The sequence below is a fragment of the Prinia subflava genome, chromosome 5 (assembly GCF_021018805.1).
Source record: "Prinia subflava isolate CZ2003 ecotype Zambia chromosome 5, Cam_Psub_1.2, whole genome shotgun sequence".
Taxonomy (NCBI): domain Eukaryota; kingdom Metazoa; phylum Chordata; class Aves; order Passeriformes; family Cisticolidae; genus Prinia; species Prinia subflava.
The window spans coordinates 10,526,342-10,546,265 of NC_086251.1; the positions used below are offsets into that span (position 1 = coordinate 10,526,342).

General features: G+C 37.9%; 1 protein-coding gene across 5 annotated transcripts in view; it reads right to left on the bottom strand.

The window, feature by feature from the left end:
• METTL15 (methyltransferase 15, mitochondrial 12S rRNA N4-cytidine) overlaps nucleotides 1-19,924 on the bottom strand; it is a 91,812-nt gene that overhangs the window by 45,016 nt on the left and 26,872 nt on the right. For all 5 annotated transcript variants that reach the window (XM_063397983.1, XM_063397986.1, XM_063397987.1 and 2 more), the window contains one exon: nucleotides 8,695-8,831. In XM_063397983.1, coding sequence (XP_063254053.1) covers nucleotides 8,695-8,831 — 137 coding nt within the window. The remainder of the gene's footprint in view (nucleotides 1-8,694; nucleotides 8,832-19,924) is intronic.

Sequence of the window (19,924 nt, forward strand, 5' to 3'; positions counted from 1 at the left end):
AGCTATCTTTCAGTTAAATACATGGAGGATTTCTTTTATAAGTTCTGAATATAGAAAAAAAATCCCTTAATTTAGCCATATTTATCTCCTCTTGCCACAATATCTTTGGGCATATTTTACAGAATCACAGAATTGTTAGAGTTAGAGAGACCTCTGGAGATCATCCAGTCCAACTACCCTGCCAAGACAGGGTCACCTGAAGCAGGTGTCACAGGACCTCGTCCACGCATATTTTGAATATCTCCAGAGGGAGACTCCAGAACTTTCCTGGGCAGCCTGTTGCAGTACTCTGCCACCCTTAACATAAAGAACTTCTTCCTCATGTTGAGGTGGAACTTTCTGTGTTTTAGTTTATGGCCATTGCTCCTTGTCTGGTCACTGGGCACCACTCTCTTCACACCTACATATTTATATGCATTGATGAGATCACCTCTCAGTCTTGGACTTAACAGGCCCAGCTCCCAAAGTCTTTCCTCATAACAGATGCTCCAGACCCCTCACCACCTTTGTAGCCAGATGGATGAACCCACTAGATGCTGTCCAGCAGCTCCCTGTCTTCCTTGAACTGGGGAGACCAAAACTGAACACAACACTCCAGATGTGGTCTCAGTAGCACTGAGGAGAGGGGGATGGATCACCTCCCTTGACCCACTGGGCACACTGTTCCCAATGCATCCCAGGATACTACTGGCCCTCTTGACTGCAAGGATGCCCTGCTGGCTCATGGCGAAGCTGTCATCCACCAAAACTCCCAAGTCCTTCTCAGCAGAGCTGCTCCCCAGCAGGTCAACCCCCAACCTGTCCTGGTGCTTGGAGTAAATCCTCCCCAGGTGCAGGACCCTACACTTGCCTTTGTTGAACCTCACTAGGCTTCTCTCTGTCCAGCTTTCCAGCCTATCAAGGTCCCCTGAATGGGAGCGCAGCCTTCAGGTGTATCAGCCAGCCCTTCCCCCCAGTTTTGTATCATCAGCAACCTGCTTAGGGTGCTTTCTATCCCTTCATCCAGTCCATTGATAAACAGGCTGACTGGAGCCAGAATTGATCCCTGGGGCCCCTGAGCACTGGCCTCCAACTGGATTCTACTCCACCAACTGTGACCCTCTGAGCTCTGGCCTTCAGCCAAGTCTTGACCTGCCTCACTGTACATTCCTCTAACCATAGGTTTTCCTTTCTCTGGCCTTTCTCTCTTACCTCTGAAGTTTGGGACTCCTGAGGGACATTCTCAGCAGTAAAAACTAAGGCACAAAAGACATTCAGTACTTCTGCCTTTTCTGTGTCTTGTTACACCCATCTGATTCAGAAGTGGCTTCCTATTTTCCCTAATTTTTGTTTTTCTGCTGATGTATTTGTAAAAGAACTTCTTGTTGTCCTTGATATCGCTTGCCAGGTTCAATTCCATCTGGGCCTTGGCCTTCCTTGTCTCATTTATGCATACCCTTATGCCATTCCTATAGTTCTCCTATGTGGCCTGTCTCTTTTCCACATTCCACACATTTCTCTCTTTCATTTCAATTTTTACTACTCCCTGCTCATCCATGCAGCTCTCTTGCTTCCTCTGCTTGATTTCTTGATCATGTGGGTGCACAGCTCTTGAGCTTGCCATCTTCAACAAGTCTTCAACTTGCCATCGAGCAGGGCCCCTAAGTCCCTTTCTGCAGTGCTGTTCTCCAGCCTCTCATTCCCCACTCTGTACATAATTCCAGGGTTGCCCTGTCCCAGGTGCAGAATCCACCAATAAAATGTTACAACCCAAACCTGAAGGTGAGGGTAATTCAGGTTCTTCTTAACAAATGCTCACAAATCTATGGAACCAGAGGGGTCCACCCTAGGGTGATGAGGGAGCTGGCACATGAGCTTGTGAAGCCACTCCCAACACTTATCATCAGTCCTAGCTCACTGGGGAGGTCTGAGATGACTGGGAGTTGGCCAATGTGATGCCCATCCACAAGATGGGCCAGAAGGAGGAGCCAGGAAACTTCAGGCCTGTCAGTCTGACCTCGGTGCCTGGCAAGATAATAGAACAGATCACATTGAGTGCCATCACACAGGACCTACAGGACAGCCAAGGGATCACACTCAGCCAGCATGGGTTTAGGAGGGGTAGGTCATGTTTGAGCAACCTGGTCCCCTTTTATGAGCAAGTGACCTGCCTGATGGATGCAGGAAAGGCTGTGGATGTTGTCTGTTTGGACTTCAGCAAGGCCTTTGACACTGTCTCCCTCAGCATACTCCAGGAAAAGCTGGCAGCTCATGGCTTGGACAGGAGCATTCTTTGCTGGGTTAGGAACTGGCTGGACAGCCAGGCCCAGAGAGAGGTGGTAAACGGTAGCTAGTCATCAGTGGTGTCCCCCAGGCATCAGTGTTGGGCCCAGTCCTGTTTAACAACTTTATTGATGATCTCAATGATTGAATTGAGCCCATCATCAGTAAATTTGCAGATGACAGCAAGCTGGGAATGACTGCCAATCTGTTGGAAGGTAGGAGGGTTCCACAAAGGGACCTGGACAGGCCGGTAGATGGGCCAAGCCTAACAACTTCAGGTTTAACAAATGCAAGTGCTGGGCTTTGCACTTTGGCTACAACAACCCCTGCAGTGCTACAGGCCTGGGACAGAGTGGCTGGACAGTGCCAGGCAGAAAGGGTTCTGGGGGTACTGGTGACAGCCGACTGAACATGAGCCAGCAGTGTGCCCTGGCGGCCAAGAAGGCCAACAGCACCCTGGCCTGTATCAGGAATGGTGTGACCAGCAGGAGCAGGGAGGTCATTCTTTCCCAAACTTGGAGCTGGTGAGGCCACACCTCGAGTGCTGTGTCCAGTTCTGGGCCACTCAGTTTAGGAAGGATGTTGTGATGCCGGAACATGAGAAGGGCAGAAAGGCAAGAGAAGGCTGGTGAAGGATCTGGAACACAAGCCCTGTGAAGTGCAGCTCAGTTGTTTAGCCTGGAGAAGAAGAAGCTAAGGGATGACCTTATCATTCTCTACAACTCCCTGAAAGGAGATTGTATGAGGTGAGGGTTGGTCTCTTCTCCCAGGCAACCCCTGACAGAATGAGAGGGCAAAGTCTTAAGCTGTGCCAAGGGAAGTTTAGGCTGGACATTAGGAAAATATTCTTCACTGAAAGAGTGATTAAGAGTGATTGGAACGGGCTGCCCAGAGAGGTTGTGGAGGCACCATGCCTGGAGGTATTTAAAAAAGACTGGATGTGGCACTCAGTGTCAAGGTTTAGTTAATGAGTTGATGTTAGGTCACGGGTTGGAATTGATGATCTCAAAGGTCTTTTCCAAACTAATTATTTCTGTGATTCTGTGATCCTTTGGGGTGGATTAGTGTGAAATGACATTGCATGACCTGTTTTATACATATATAGTGTATTTTATAGGAATTTGGCTGCAGTCAAAAGGAGGTATGTAGCCATTTTGGTTATTATTATCTACAAAAATATAAAAGCATAAAAATAATACTTTAAAATGTACAAGGGAAAGAAAGAGAGAAAAATAACACCACTCGTGGATCCAGCAACAAGACTTGATTGTTGAAATTTTGATGTCCATTAGTCGAAGTAATGACTAACTGTGAAAGGGAGGACATTCCATGATAAAAAGCACTATTCGGCTTTGCAGGATCTGCTTATTGCCCTCTTCCCTTATCTGGCTCACAACCCAGATTCTTGATGAACAAAGGTGGGTTTGTCATGGTCATCCTCTAGTGTTCATGCCCTCTGCACCTGGTCTGTTACCATGCACATGGTCAGCAAAGCACCTACTGCCCCCACAAATGGCCAGTTGTTATGACTCATTGTGATGGTTTTGCACAGAAGTGATTTTTTTCAAGGAAGTTATAGCAAAACCAATCAATGACTAGGTTTGAATACTGACATCTGGTGTAGCCACTAGAAAGATGACATGCCTCTGTGAAAACACAGATTAAAAATCAGAAACTCACAGGAAAAATCTTTTTTTTTTTTTTTTTTTGTTCAGCCTTGGGAGAGGTAAGTGGAGTCAGCTCCCTCCTTGCCACGGGGGGCCGGCTGGCTGGGCCCTGCCTGGGGCCAGGCCCCTTCCCAGGGAGCCAGCCAGGCCCTGGGTCAGCCAGGCAGGGGAAGGGAGGAGAGTGTGCCCCGTGTAGTCGGATCAGGCCGAGCGGCTGCTAACATCTGCCACCATGCCACCCCCGCCATGTGGCCCCGAGAGGCCTAGCTGGGCCGGGCAGCCCGACAGAAGCCATGCCCCTTCCCTTCCTCCCCCCAGCGTGGTTCTAGGTTCTCTGAAGAAGCCTCCACCACAGACAGCTCTGGCCGCTGCTACCAGGTCATGCGACATGGGGAGGGGGCCCAGCCGTGCAGAGTGCACCTGCAGCTGGGTGTGGCTGGGGCCCCAGGATCCTAACATGACCCTGACATGGCCTGATTTTACCACCTTCAGCCACTGCCCAGAAGAATCATCATGCCTTCTGCAAGCTGTTAACTCTTTCCTTGTACAGATGAAACTTGCAAAGCACTAACCTTTCTCTGAGTGAGAGAAAAGCCACCGTGGGACATGTAAAGAGACAACATGAAGACATCCAAGTCAGTAAAGGAAGAGTTACCTCTTTGATGGAAGAGATGAGAAGATGCCTTGGTTTTAGGCTGAAAGTCTTTTTTGAGCTACGATAATAGACTGTAATATGCTAGAATATCACTTTAAATCGTGGAAAAAATATGCACTGGGGAGATGATGAGTATTCAAATTGTAGATATAAGCAAAGGCATTTGTGATGGACTAAGTAAATATTGAAATAGCTGTGACCTTATGAGAAGCTTGAACAGAGAGAGAGAGAGAGATGAGATGAAAATGAAGATCTGCCCCTAGAAAGAGAAAAGATCTCTGTTTCAAGAAAAAGAAAAACCTTTGCTTTTGGAATCATTCATCTTTAAAATTATACCCTATGAGTATGCATGACCCATATTACAGCAATGGGAAGGCTGTGATATGGGAGAGACTTCACAGATGCAGATTCCTGGGCAGCTGTTTTTGTAAGAGTTGAAAGCCACAAGTGGACTGTTCTTTTCTGTGGGAAGTTGCATGGCAGACTAAAAGAGACTTCTCTCTCAAAATGAACTGATGAAAGACTATTTTATAAGTGGTAAACTAACCTAAAGTTCCCAATTTTGTCTCCACACATTGTCCGTGAAAAGGGAAAGAAAACTTAGGGGGAGAGGGGAAGTGTTTTCAAGATTTTATTCTGATTCTTATTAATTTTTTCTCTCTTGTAGTTTTGTCCATAAATCTGTCTTTCGTCCCTTTTTAGTTTTGAGCCTGCTTTGCTTCTCTCCTAATCCTATCTCCCAGCAGAAAAAGAGTAAATAATTCTAGTAGGCACTCAAACCACTACTATAATTTTGGGAAACAGAAATTGGCAAACGTGTAACCACTACACTCATTCACCACTAACATTACAGTCCCTCACACTCCCCTTGTTAAACTTCATAGGATTGGTGATTGCCCAGCCCTCTTATGTGTTCAGGCTTCCCTGCAGCACCTCTCTGCCTTCCAGGGAATCAGCAGCTCCTTCCAATTTTGCATCATCTGCAAACTTATTTAGTACCCTGTCAAATCCTACACCCAAGCCCTTTACCAAGATGCTGAAGAACACAGAGCCAAAGATGGAGTCATGTAGAACCCCTCTATTGACATTCACCAACCCAATGTTACCCTATTCAGTATAGCTCCTTGTGCCCAAACTGTGAGCCAGTTGCTCACCCATTGCACGATGAGTTTATCCAGCTGTGGAATGGGCATCTTGTCCAGAAGGACAGGCGACAGACAGTATCAAAAACTTTACTGAAATCCAAAAAGATTACATCAACAAAGAATGCCACATAGTGAATAACAATTGGAACTATATGATTTTACTAAGATTATTGTCATGTAACCAGAATAAGCAATAACAATTAACACACGCAATATTCTGTTTAAGTAGGAAAAACAACAGCAACAGAAAATTCAGTTGAAGTATGACTTTCAGTTTGCCCATTGCATTTACAGTTTCAAACAGTGGGAATCAGATTTTACTAGTTATGGTTACACAACAGCCTCTTCCCCAACTTTGTGCTGTCACCTCCAAAGAAAATGAACCACTTCAGCAAGTCAAATAACCTCTCCCTAAATAGCAATGCTAAACAGAAAAAGTGAAAAAAGCCTAGAACAGAAAAAAGTGGAGGATGTTTATACTTCTGTGTTGCAGTTATTCAGTGAGGTACATCTAAGGCTGTACTTCTTACAGAAGGGATGGCCCTACATTTCTCTTGGACTGCAACTGCATGCTGCCATTGCATTTTTGAGATAGCACAACTATTTCTGTGGCTTCCTGGTGAGCCAGGCAGTTATTTAATCTGAGAATAGACCTGACCAGATACAGATGTCAACTGGATGAATTCCCTGAGCTTTTGATGCCCACACAGATTTGAATTGAACTGATCCAAGATTTCTTTCTAACACATTGCAGAAAGTAGACAATAAAATCCCATAATGTTAGACCAACTATCTTTTAATGAATACTGAAAAAATCAATTTATAAAAGCTCCATATTTCAGAAGTAAATCCCTTACACTCAACTGATTTGTAAGCAAACGCTAGCTTTACCTGTTTATAAATTACATCCTTATACCTCCTTTATCCTTTTAATTTGACAATGGCTTATGCAACTGACTTCCCACGGAAAGCAGATTCATAATTAGCATATACAGAACTTTTTTTTGCCACAAATTTTAACACAAACTATTATAAGAAAAGATAATATTTGCCTTATGAAAAAAGACTCACCTACTCTTTCTAATAGGAAAGACAGAAAACAAGGGAAAACACCAGAGCAAATAAGAATATGGCTCTATATCCTACAATACATATCCAGGTGACATGCAGTCATCTTTCAGTGATTAAGACTTTTCACCAACAACACTGTGTTGTTTAAGAATCCATTTCATTCTAAGGATAAGTTGCGTCCATAAAGGTAGACACCACCATCAAAAATAAGAACTAGGCAATCTCCTTCTGTCTATTAAACCATAATAAGTTACATCAACAGCTATACAAAGTTCATCTTTTCTAAGCAAACAGAAAACTACTGATGTCACTTACTGGCAGAAGAGCACCCAAAACTTGTAAAATATCTTCATCTATCTGCTAATATATCTGATAAATAAACTTTTCATATCCAGGTTTGCATAGGATACTTTCAGATAAACTTATATTGAGTCAGAGGACTGTTCACTGCTGTTTTACATTGTGTGAAGGAGTTGTGTTTCAAAAAGACTGGATTTTTTCTATGACACAAATAACAGAAGATTTTACAACTCCCATGACATTTGGCAGAACATGTTGCAGGCTTAGTTTAAAAGAAAATGGACTTTCCTTGACAATATTCTCAACAGCATTCTGTCAAAAAGAGCATTCTCTGGGGAAGTAACGGTGGACAGAGGAATTGCACTAATTTGCAAATATACATTGCATGTCACTTCAGGGCAAACAGAACTGAAAATTTAGATAAATATATGGAAGTGGTCTTACAGAGTAAGATGGCTAGAAACTTTGCTAAGCTGTCCGGACACATGCTTGCATTTCTCCCACTGTGTCTTCATCAAACACACTTGAAGAAAGGAATGCACCATTTAGCCTTTTATCTTAGAAAAGTTGAGTAACACCTTCTGCACTGCTTAAATATTACTGCTGCCCTTAGAACTTCTTTTTATGCGGGAAGACATGACTAAACAACCAGGTGGCTTTTTATCCACCTCTTTCATATTTCTTCTTAATGGAAATATTTGCTTTTCTTAATGTTAAAACTCTTTTGAAATAATGTTTTAAACCTGACAGTGAGTATTCTCTATTTACTACCTTATCTAAATTTCTTAAGTCGTGATTACTTCATATTATTTAATTTTGTATCTACAAATTTTTACTTCTTGGTCAAATCTGAAAATCTGACTTCCTGAAAAGCTTGTATTCAACTCTATATATTGCACACTTTTGCACAAATGAACTGATGTTCTGACTGAGTTCTTTCTTGAATTAAATAAAGGAAGAAGAACTTTGCATCACTAAAAAAGATGTAAAAATTTTTACTTAGCAATTGTTCATTTAGCAAATTCAGCACTCTTATTTAAAAAGAAAATTGAAGCATAAGCTATACACAGAAATTGTAGCTTATTAAATTGTTCAGTAGTTTCTGAAGCCAGTGGCAAAATACTTAGCAAATCTAATACTGAATTACAATTATTTTGGGGTTTTTAAAATTAAAATATTCATAATCCATATTTAAATGACCTCATTATTTTTAAACATATTATTCCATCATTTTTGTGAAATATGTACTACAAAGACATGCTGTTGTATTGCTTTGCAATGAGAATCATCTCAAGGCAAGCAGAACACATGAATCATTTTTAAATCTATTTTTGAATATAAAATTAGCTACTTGATGCATGCTTAAAATTAAAACTACAAAATACACATTTAACTCCAAAAACCTAAGAAGAAGCTGCACGGAAATCCTCACCAACAAATTGAATTGGATCTCCTATTCAACAGGGTACATACAGCATAAAATGCTACTCTACAATAAGATATTAAAAACTATAAAAATATATTAAATTACATATAGAACACCAAAATATCAACCTTATCTCAACCATATATGAGACAGGAGGAGACAACTTACGGGTAGGCCTCTGAAAGCTGCTGAGCTATTTTATAGGCTGTAGGATCCCTGTCTAGTGCATACACGGTGATGTCGCTGGCTTTCTCTAAAAGAGCTGTTGTGTGACCTCCAGCTCCAAATGTCATATCAAGGAACCGCTGTGAAAACACAAGTGAAAATACAAACACCTTTTACCTTAGAACAGCAATAAACAGATGGTTGATTTAAAACTTATTTTGAAAATCTTCCTCATCTACTAGAGGAAAATATACCAGTGCATTTTCGGAAATATTTCTTTCTGCAGAATTGCAATTATGTCAGAATAATATTTTACCAAAAAAACAAACCAACACCCCCCGCAAAAAAACCTCACACAAAAAAAAAACCCCACCCACAAACAAATATAAACACCATACCAAAAAAACCCTTCTTTTTCATACTTGGGAAGGGTGATTATGATATCAAACTTCATACTGAGATAAAGTGACTAGAAAAGGCTGCTAACTTCCAGCCACATCATGGAGGAGACTGTCTGGAGCAAAGAGCTGGCCTGCAAAGACAGAAGACTAAGGAACTGGCGAGCAGGTTCCAACTGGCCCCAGCTTGAGAGGGGAAGGAAGAAGCAGAAAGGCAGCTGGGATAAGACTCTAGAAAGAGTCTAGAATGCTCCAACAGCTCCGCAGTTTCTATGGATTCATTCTAGAGAGGTTTCTATAGTCAGCACCTGTACGACCAACAGGCTGACCAGGAGGCTTTGCTCCTGAGATCTTCCAAAGGAACAGTGACTTGGGACACAGTCAACCACCTTGAACCAGGACAGGTTGGGCTATGTAAGTCCACTAAAAGGAGAAAATTAGTAGAACTTAATGCTGTCTTTTACCTATAAAAGAACAGTAGTGTTTCTAGAAGCTGCCCTATGCCCCTTCCTCCTTTGCCTTAACAACACTGGCACTTCACTGATTAAAAGTCAGGAAATATTTTTGTTGACAGAAATAACTGGCTCTTCACTTAGCAATGCAGTGGCTGTATGATTGCAATTCAACTCAGGAAATATTTTCTTTTCAAATTACTAAGTAACTATCTATAACTCTATAGTCTAGGGAAAGCATACTAGAGCACAGAAAGAAAAGGATTTTTTTTTTTGCTTTTATGACAATGTATCTAAACCAAAGCACAAATATGACTTACTCTCTGCACCTTGATATTCCCATAAGTCCTCTCTTACCTGATTGAACTGACCTCTGTTGACTAGTGGAAACTCAAGCTAAACTTGAAAAACAAATTCTCCATATACTTCCATATTAATATCTGCATGGGGTTTTTTTCCCCACTTCTCATTATTTTTTATGTGGAACAGGCTTTGAAGACTACTTATCAGCTACAACCATATTAAATAGAAATTTATATGAACTAAACTTATTCTCAAGGGTAGGCACCTTTCCTACCTTCCATAAGAACAGAAATTCAAAGGCAATGAAGACCTAAACATTTTTCCAGAAACATTTTTTAGAAAATATGAAGACCTATAAATGAAAATCCAAAAACAACAACAACAAAAACAAAACAACAACAATAATAATAAATACTTATGAGACTAGTAATATAACTCTACTGTGGCTGAAATTAAGGGCAAATTATGATCTTTTAAGATCATTAGGCTGCATTATTTTACAGAATTTGTTTGTGCTATACTATCACGTTTCCTAAGCTTATGCTCTAGAAACAAAGTCTCTACAATATTTTAAAAAGTTAATGAAGGAAACAAAATTTAGTTGGGTGATCCCTCAATATTAAATTGCATCACTCATATGAAAAAAAAAGCACCGACCCAGAATTTTTTGTAAGCAGTATCTGTAACACAAACCTGTGTTACAGAGGACATACCATCCATACTATATAAATGCTCCTACAATCTATTTAAGCATTCTGATTTATTTTCCACCATAACAAAAGTTGAAACCAATTTACAAACTGTAACAGTTAAAAATGTGGTTGCTTCTTTAACACAACTGAACATAAGAATTTATATAGATTTTAAATATATTTGCACATGCTAAAAATTCCAAGCATTTTCTCTATAAGTTCTCATATACCACTAAGATTCAGAGAAGCCCTCTTATGACAAAGATTCCAATCAGTTTGGGTTTTCTTTGCATTGTACTGTTACTTCTACTATGCCTGTAAAAATCCAATAGTGGCTACTGAGTGGGATATTAAATTAGCTACTTTTTTATTATCTCCCTTCAATGAAAATTATTAATATAAAACTATAATTTTTAACTCTGCATTTAGCTTAGAAAATTGCAAAAATGAACATGAACTCCAGAAAATATACAAATCCTCTTCAATTACTTTTAAAATTTCCAGGGTATATTTGTTATGCTTTGATTTCCACTTAAGTTATTTCCATTTAATCCTTACCAGAAGTAATGTACACAAGCAATAACAGACCTCTAACTTTTATATTCTAGTTCTGTAGGGAAATCCATTTAGAATAATCCCTTTAGAAATACATAAAGGAGCAACAGAAAATTAAAACCACCTTTTTTTTTTTTTTTTTTTTTGTGTAAGATTAACCCACTCAGAAATGCACTCAAAAAACTTAATCACAGGAGTCCCAAGTGTCATTGAGGATTGCACTTATTCTGCAGCAAATCATTACAATCAAAACCAATCTAAATTACATCATAATTCCTCCTGGTGAGAAAAAAAAAAGTTTAATCAACATGAGTCACGTCTTCATGGTTGAGTTTGATTGTTTTGTTTTGTTTAAAAAAACACACAAATGTTCTTATTCTTTTTCATAGCTAGAAAACAAGGACGAAAATTTTCAAAAACATCAGTACTGTCTTTCCTAAAACAGACCTGTGGTGTTGGCAGGAAGAGTCACAGAAGGTATAAGAATTGTCAGAAGAGCTACTTCTATCCTTAAAATAAAATACTTAGGACTAATAATTTTATTCCACTTAAACTCACTAGTAACAGGAATTTCCAGAAAGTAGTCTTTTCCCACTAATATGTTTAACTACTTGTTTATTTCTTGCATGTCTGTTTGTCTTCTAAACATCTACCTCTTCTTTGGTCATGTCTTGAAAGTATTGAACAGATTCAAGAAGATCCTTCTTTCACCAGCACTTCTGCACTCCAGATAAAGTCCTTTGTTTCATCACTTTTGAACAGCAGAATACGAAAAGATAAATTAGTACCTTTTTGGCCAAATCTCCAGACAATTTTGCTTTTTTAAGCAATATGTAACACTGAGGTTTTTATTTCCAGATGAATTTTTGAATATCTTATAGCTCATATAAGAATACTTATATTTGAATAGTCTCACCTGTCCTCACAGCTATCTGCTTCTGCTTTCATGCATTTTAAATTTGATAAACTTTGCGCTTGACAAGCCCTTTATACATGCTGCTTATTAATGAACCATACAGAAGATCCGGAAAACAAACAAACAAACCACCTAGCAATGCAAAGGAGAGAAGAAAAAGGATAGGGTTCATTGTACCATGACATAGTGACAAACTCTCAATATTGTGACAGCTTTGAAAAGCTCAAGTTAAAAATCCATGCAAACACCTACTGTGAATGAACACATGCTCACTGAATTCCACTGCCCTTTCTGAAAGAACCAACCCAAACCACCTAAACTTTTAAGGAACAATAGACATGATCTTTAATCTGAGAACACTACACACAGGAGGATACAGCTCTGATTCAATCCATATTCAATGCCTCATAATCTACCTGTTCCACTCAAAGACTACACTTTGCATCTAGGACCTAAAAAAAACCCCTATCAACTTAAATTATCAAATAGAATGATTATAATATTAACATGACCATTTTGGAGCATTGAGCAGATTTGAAATTAATCACCGTAATATCCTGCTTCATAAAATGCTTCTTATATATTCCATCCATCTTTCATGCTTGAAATATTAGATGCATCATTTTTTTTCTTCCTCTTTGTCTCTTGCCTACTAGTTTTTAATCAAATAAAATTAAATGACATTTTATCCTCCTGGTCCCATAAATACTGGAAAAGATGATTACATGAATTTCTCCTGCAGTGACTCACCATTCCATTGTTAAGTTATGATAGTTCTATCAGAGTCTCCATGGGAATTTTATAATCAGTTTGTGACTGTATGTTTTAGAAACCATTTGGCTCTTTCATGACATACCGATAGTAACAAACAAAAATTTCATAGCTTTCCTTTTACAACTCTCTCTAGTTAGAGAGATACAAAGAGTTTGAGTTCTCCATTTTAGTATATAAGACTTTTTACTGAAAAGTTCTCATAATAAATACCTTTAAAGCATTTCATTTTATTATGACTGATCTGTAATTCCTCTAATGATTACATTCCACATGTAATAAAGTTTACTCCACAACACTTAATAGCCTTTGTGATTACTTTTCCTTTGCTGTGTAACAAAATGAGATTGCAGAACTTACACAAAATTGAAACTCAAACATGACACATAAATTGAAACTACATAATACTAATTTTAAAAAACTCACTATTCCAGTGTTTTCCACTCTCCTCTTTCTTTTTCAAAGGCAAGAACGCTATACCCTTTTTAAAGTAATTTGATCCTTTAGATGTACAACTTTATTTTCCCCTACTAACCTTATTTCAAGCACTCCACCAAATGATCTTTCAAAAAAATGTTTTTCTTCCTCTCACAACCCTGACATTGTCTGAAAGAGGACTTCAACATATTGGACAATATCTCCAAGAGACTTGGGCAAATTGTACAAAATACCTAACTCATACTGAGTTAGAATATAGGACAAGTCTTATGCCAAACAATCTTCTATCCTGGCTATCAGTACTTCATGAGCAGTCCCCCTCTTTTCCATTGCTGACCATGTGACAAACTCCTGCCATTTACCTTTTTGTCTAGACGAACTGTCTCACCTTGTTCACATTTACACAATACCAAAGATAATTAATACATTATGATAAACTAGCTAACATAAGGCATTTGCCAAGGCTCTTTCCAACGCATAAAAATAATTTCTTCTAAAACCAGAAAGACTGTTATTCCCCAAAAAATGACCTTGCACCGCATAATTATTTATTCAATCCCCAGACCTGTTTATCCATTTTTTCTATTAAAAAAATATAAATATCTATATTGACAATAAGAATCTTGTATGCCTTCTGCAAGTGTAATCACCTAAACCACCTTACCAAGTTCTCTGATTAAAAATAAATAAAAATCAGCCTCAAAACAGCCTTCCCAGGAAAATGCTGTTCCTTCCTCCAGTCCTGTTTTGCACTTCCTTCCATAATTTAATACACAGCCACAGAAGAGACAACTGCACAATTATTCCCCTCTGATACTCTTGTATCCTGTCGTTGGCATTTGCCCCCTTCTTCTTGTCTAAAGAAAAGTTTCACTGAATGGCAGCCATTCAAGTATAGTGAGTAGAACTCCTCCCAGATTAAAGGTCATAAGAATCATTGAACTTAGAAGGTAATGAAGACAGCTATCATCTTGTGGAAAGCAACTAACACTATGTAAATTATAGTCCATGATCTCTATATCGTGTAAAACTAATTAAATTTTGCCATTTGCAGTCTTATGTATCAAAATCAGTCCAGATGTAGTTTTCAGAGGAAAACATTACTTAAAGCTTACTTAATAGCCAAAAAAAAGGAAAAAGAATCCTATCTAATCAGTTACCTCTTTTACCTAATGAGAAAGACATACTTCTTGAGGTGCAAAAAAACAAGTAATGCTGTTTTCAGAATAGAAAACAACATGAATTACATGTTTAAAACATGAGTAGAACAGAAAACAACATGAATGCCAAGTTTAGGAAGTATGAGCAGAAGAAAATTTAACTTGCAAAAATCACACACTTTGCCAGTACGATATCAATACTACATATAACTTTTTATCAGTGATACATGCCTAATGGAGGACTTTCCACCCAAAACTGGGCTTCATAAAATTATAAACTAGAATCACAGAACTTTCCTGTGGGAGAAAGGAAATATATCCACAGACATCTCTGCAAGAGCCAAGAACACAGCCCCAGTACCTCACCATTCATGTTTCATCTTCCAGAAGAAAAAAAAGAGGTACAAAGAATGACAATTATGAAATTAGTATATTTTCAATTTTATCAATTATGAAATTAGAATATTTTCAGGAAACTTGCATAATGCATTTGTTTTGAAAATGGCACTCTTTCCACTTTTTACTGGCTTTGGGGAAAAAAAAACCCAACAGAACACTGATTTATTTAAAACATACTACACAGAAAAATTGAAGAACAACCACCCAGCATCCAAGCTATGTTGCCTAACTTTTTAGCTCACTAGAAAAAAAAGGAAACACCTGGAAACTGCTGCCTGAAGAAAGAAAAATAAAATGGAGACTCTTTCATGCAATTGACATTCATGCAAATGTCAAAATAACAATATTTTTTCTTGGAGGATTATTATACCGAATAATCTAACAAAAGCAAATTCACAAAAATGAATGGTTACATGATGAGAACAACGGTTACATGATGAGCAAGAAATAGGTTCTGTAATATTTCTGTAATATTAAAGCAACCATCAACGAGTGTATTTCAAGCCAATCAAAGCTAGATCACAGTGCTTCTCTCCGTTTTTACTGGTCTTTCTCAGAGAGATGACAAGCCAACATGTTTCACAATAATAGATTTTTCATGCTTGAAAATGCAAAGAAGGTCAAAATACTGGGATGTTTGTTAAGGCTAACAATAAATATTTATTACTGCACTGCCAGGCACTGTTGGTCTGTATCAATGTATTTTTTCTTACTTTATTTGTATCTATTCCATTTCTTTGTGAAAAAAATCCTGAGAACAGAAAAGTAATATGAACAAAATAATCAACACATTGCAAGATGGTTTTTGCTACTTCATTCTTCTCATGTTTCTATGAGTCATGTTCTCTAAACTTGCTTTCTAAATTTCCTTCTTCACAACAGAAATTGTTCATTGTCACAACACAACTTGTTTCCCAATCTGGTTTGTTTTTCAAATATCAACTCTAAGTGCAATAAAATAGATCTGACCTCTTGTTCAAACACCTTGAATTTTCTACAGCTTACTATTTTAAGACACTCGACTATTTAATATACACTAAGTAGAACAATTGAATTGAAGCGGGGAGCAGTGACAACAAGTTCTATAGGAATCTTTTTCTAGTAGTGATTTTTTTCCCAAGAAATAGTCTGCTCTATCCTTTTATTATCATATCTTTCACAACTAATCACTGTAAAGGCATGAATAGAGACATTATAAAAATAGTTACTGTTGTCAGTGTTTCTTGAACAAAATACACAGACTATTGTTTGGGCACATATCTTAAAGTCCACTATGAGAAAAGGCAATCTCTTCTCAGTTCCTCAGTATTTTATTTTCCTTCTGCAAAGTTCAAAACTGAGAATTAATGTTCAGTGCTGGCCTTTGTTAAAACCAACCTCACTGAACCCACAGTTTCAATAAATACAGAGAGAAAATTAATCAGAAGGACAAATGAATTCTATAATCTTTTCCTTCTAAGAGAAAGGAAAAATACATCCAAACTTCAACTTATTTTCTTCCAGTCATCAAAATACAGGGATTCTGTTAAACAACAAGATGAAACAGAACTTTTACTACAGGGAACCACTAAAACGACTGCCATTCCTATTCCAGCCAACAGGCGGGACTTACAATACCCAAAATTCTAAATAGGCATCTGGTGGGAGACAGTGGCAAACACTGCTGTAAGAAGGCAACTTTCCCAAAATCACAGTTCACTTCACAACCAGTCTCCATGCAGAATTACAAATGTTAAGACTGATATGCATGGAGAACAAAGGGAAACCTCAGGGAGCCAATACACCGGGTCTGATCCCATCAGATTATCAGTAAGAACACAGCTAGTGCATGCATAAATTCACACACATACACAAAATCTTACTAGCAGGAAGGACTACCATTTGAAAAAGTTAGTGCTTAAAAAACCAAACTTATCAACCTAGAACTGTTCTGATTTGCTGCCTCCTTCTTCCCAGCTAGCAGTAGTAATTAATGACAACAAATAATTTGCCTCATGATATTCCAACTAGTTTTCTGACTATCAGTTGAAGACCAATTACAACTTCAGTGGATGAGCAAAGATTTTTCATCCTAAAATGCATCTGGTCTTTGTGGTAGAAAACAGGAAAAAAGGTTCCGTTGCTTTGAAATCCATAATATTTACCAAAATTAAGTTACTAACATTTCATTAAGGCCTTTCTAACAGCTATTCTGGCATTCTTTAGGATACAGCCAAAAGGTACAAGGATTTGTATATTGATGAGGTCTTTCTTTAATTTCACTTCTTTATTACTTCATCAAAATGCTTTGAATTACCATGATGCACCTCAAAAAACAGCAGTATATGGAGATATTGAAGCACTTTAAGATAATTGCCCAAGTGGACAGAGAAACAAAAATGTTTTCAGAAAAAAACTTTCCATGTCGCAGCATGCAACAACATACTACATGGTAATTATAGGAACAGAAAAATGGTTCTTTTTTAATACTATTTTTAATGCACAAGGAGATTACATATATACAGTTCTGCTCAGTACATGCATACTAACACTAAAAACACATTTAGTAACTTTAAATACTATGTATGATACAACTAGCTTTCTATATCAACAAAGAAAAGGCAGACAAAACCATTTTGTCCAAATTCACTTACAATCTTCAAAAACTGAAGTTAATGCTTTTCAGTAACATCAAACTGTGCATATATGCATCATATGCTGTACAGTGAAAATTAATTCAGGCTGCAGAAGCTGGACAACCAAGTACCATGGAACTCCAACTTATTTCACCCCACTGCCTTAACGTGGCAAGGTGTTAGTTGCACATGACAGCAGAAATGAGTGTTAATATCTTCACAAATGACTTGATCTGAAAGGACCAATCAGGCCCTGGAAGAGCAGCTGTGGAAGTCTTCATGAACATCAAGCCAAGCAAGTTTGTTTGCAGAGCCCAGCACACTGAATTTCTGAACTACAGGGAGTGCACAGGTTTAATAGACTTATGAATATTAACTTCTCTGCCCAGGGTGGGCTGACAGCTCATTTTTATGGTGATACAATGCATGATGTGAGGAGGATACATGTTCAAGGGGGAATACCTGGTGGGCGGTTTGGGAAGGCTTCACCTTCCAGGACTCTCAGCCAACAGCGAAAGAAAGAGGGCAACATGCGGCCAGGAGTTTAGGATTAAAGGAGGCTGCATCCTACAGAACTTTGAGAGAGACTCCACACTGTTATGGCTCAGTGGACTGTCTCACTTTATTCAAATAAAATTGATTCTTGCAGGACTCCTCTGTGTCCGTGGACACTGGCCTTTCACAGTGTGATTTTCCACAAAGCCAGTTAAGCCAGTAGTAAGCCAGTTAAGCTGTTTCTGGGACCAACATGATTTAAAGCATTCTCACGCTACCAAAACTGCACACCTGCTACAGAAAATGCTTTTTAATTAACTGAAAACCTAACTATTCTGAGAGGATGTTATGCTCTAATGCAGTTATTTTCATAAAAAACTGAGCAAAAAGAAAAAAACCGTTCCGTAGTAATGTATTTTAAAAGAAAGCAAAAGTGTCAGGTTTATATACTTCCACCCTAACATCTGATCTAAACCTCATTTGCTGCTGTTCACCAACAAAATAAACACTACATTTCTCCTACCCTCTTTCTCCAGGTCATCTCCAAGGCATGCACAACTCAAGCATGCAATCAAGGTTATCACAAACTGTTGATTTTGAATATTATGTCAGTATAGATTATCCCCTGGAGCTCTCTGACATGACAAACATATTAAAAGTATTGTTTAGAAATGCTGAAAACAGTAATTGAAAAGGCAAGGTTTTTACATTAAAGAAAAAAAAATTCTCCTAAACACTTACCACTAATTCAACATTTGCATTTCTTACAGCACTATGTATGCACTACCTATAATACTGTCAATAATTTCCCCCTGAAGCAGACAATCACCATTTCATTTCATCTTCTTTCCTATATGGACTGTGAGCTTTTTTGAAGAAATTTTACTGTCAGTTTTTTGCAACATACAGCAAAACATATGAGTCTAAAATTATTATGGGAGATATATGCAGAAAATCTTTGTTCTGCAGCTCATCACTTTTGAAGCCACATGTCTTGGAGCAGTTTGGACAGAACATGACCAAATACACCAGAAAAGAAAAAAAAAAAAAAAATTAGGACTCTCTTTTCTTAACACATGCTCTGAACAAGTTCAGAAAATTATAATAACCAACTGGAAGCTAAATTTTAATTGTATAATAATTTTAAAGGCACTTTTAGGATATAATTTTGTCAGAGATAAAAAGGAAATCATTCCAAATCTCCTTACATAGAATCTATTTCAGTCATCATTTTGCATTTTAAGTTGCTTACAGCTATTTCTGAACAAACTACGATGGTCATTGTGTGCAGCAAATAAAAGAATGTAGTAGCAAAGCAATTTTGAACCATTCCCCTTAGGTCACTGTGAACATATTAATGTAAGAATAAAAATAAAAAGCACTTCTTTAGAAACTTATGTAAACAAGCATTTACAAACAAACAAAAAAAAAAACCAAAAACCCAAACCTATTAATTGCAGTGCCAGTGCAAAGTCTCACACAGGTAAAGTCACTTACACCAGCTCAGTTACACAGAACAATCCAAAAGGTGGGTGTTGACTTTGGAACATCTTATTATGGTAACAAACAATCTATTTAAAAGAGACTAATAGAAGTAGGATCACTTTTCGTCTGAAAGACATATGGAGTCTTTTTTCTGTCAGCTGAAGTTCATGGCTGGACTCAGCTTACAACTCTGATCAGACTAGAATGCTTAAAACCCTACAGTGCGTAGAAATCTCACAAATATTCTTCTGTAAGTAACTCAAAATTACCTTCATAGCTTTACAAATAATACTTATTAACAGCAGTCCTTTCTTCTAATTGTACATTTATAGGAAAATAACAATGCTAATATATGCTTAATTTATTTTGAACATACAAGATGAAAATATAAAACCTCAACCGATTGAAAAAAAAATCACAAATGCACAAAAAAACCCCAACCAATACTTACGGCACTCTCCAGAAGAATAAAATCTTTTTTAAATTTATGTATTTTTATTGGTCATTTTTTGGCTGATCATAAGTTGTATGAAGTTACCAATTCAATTACCCTA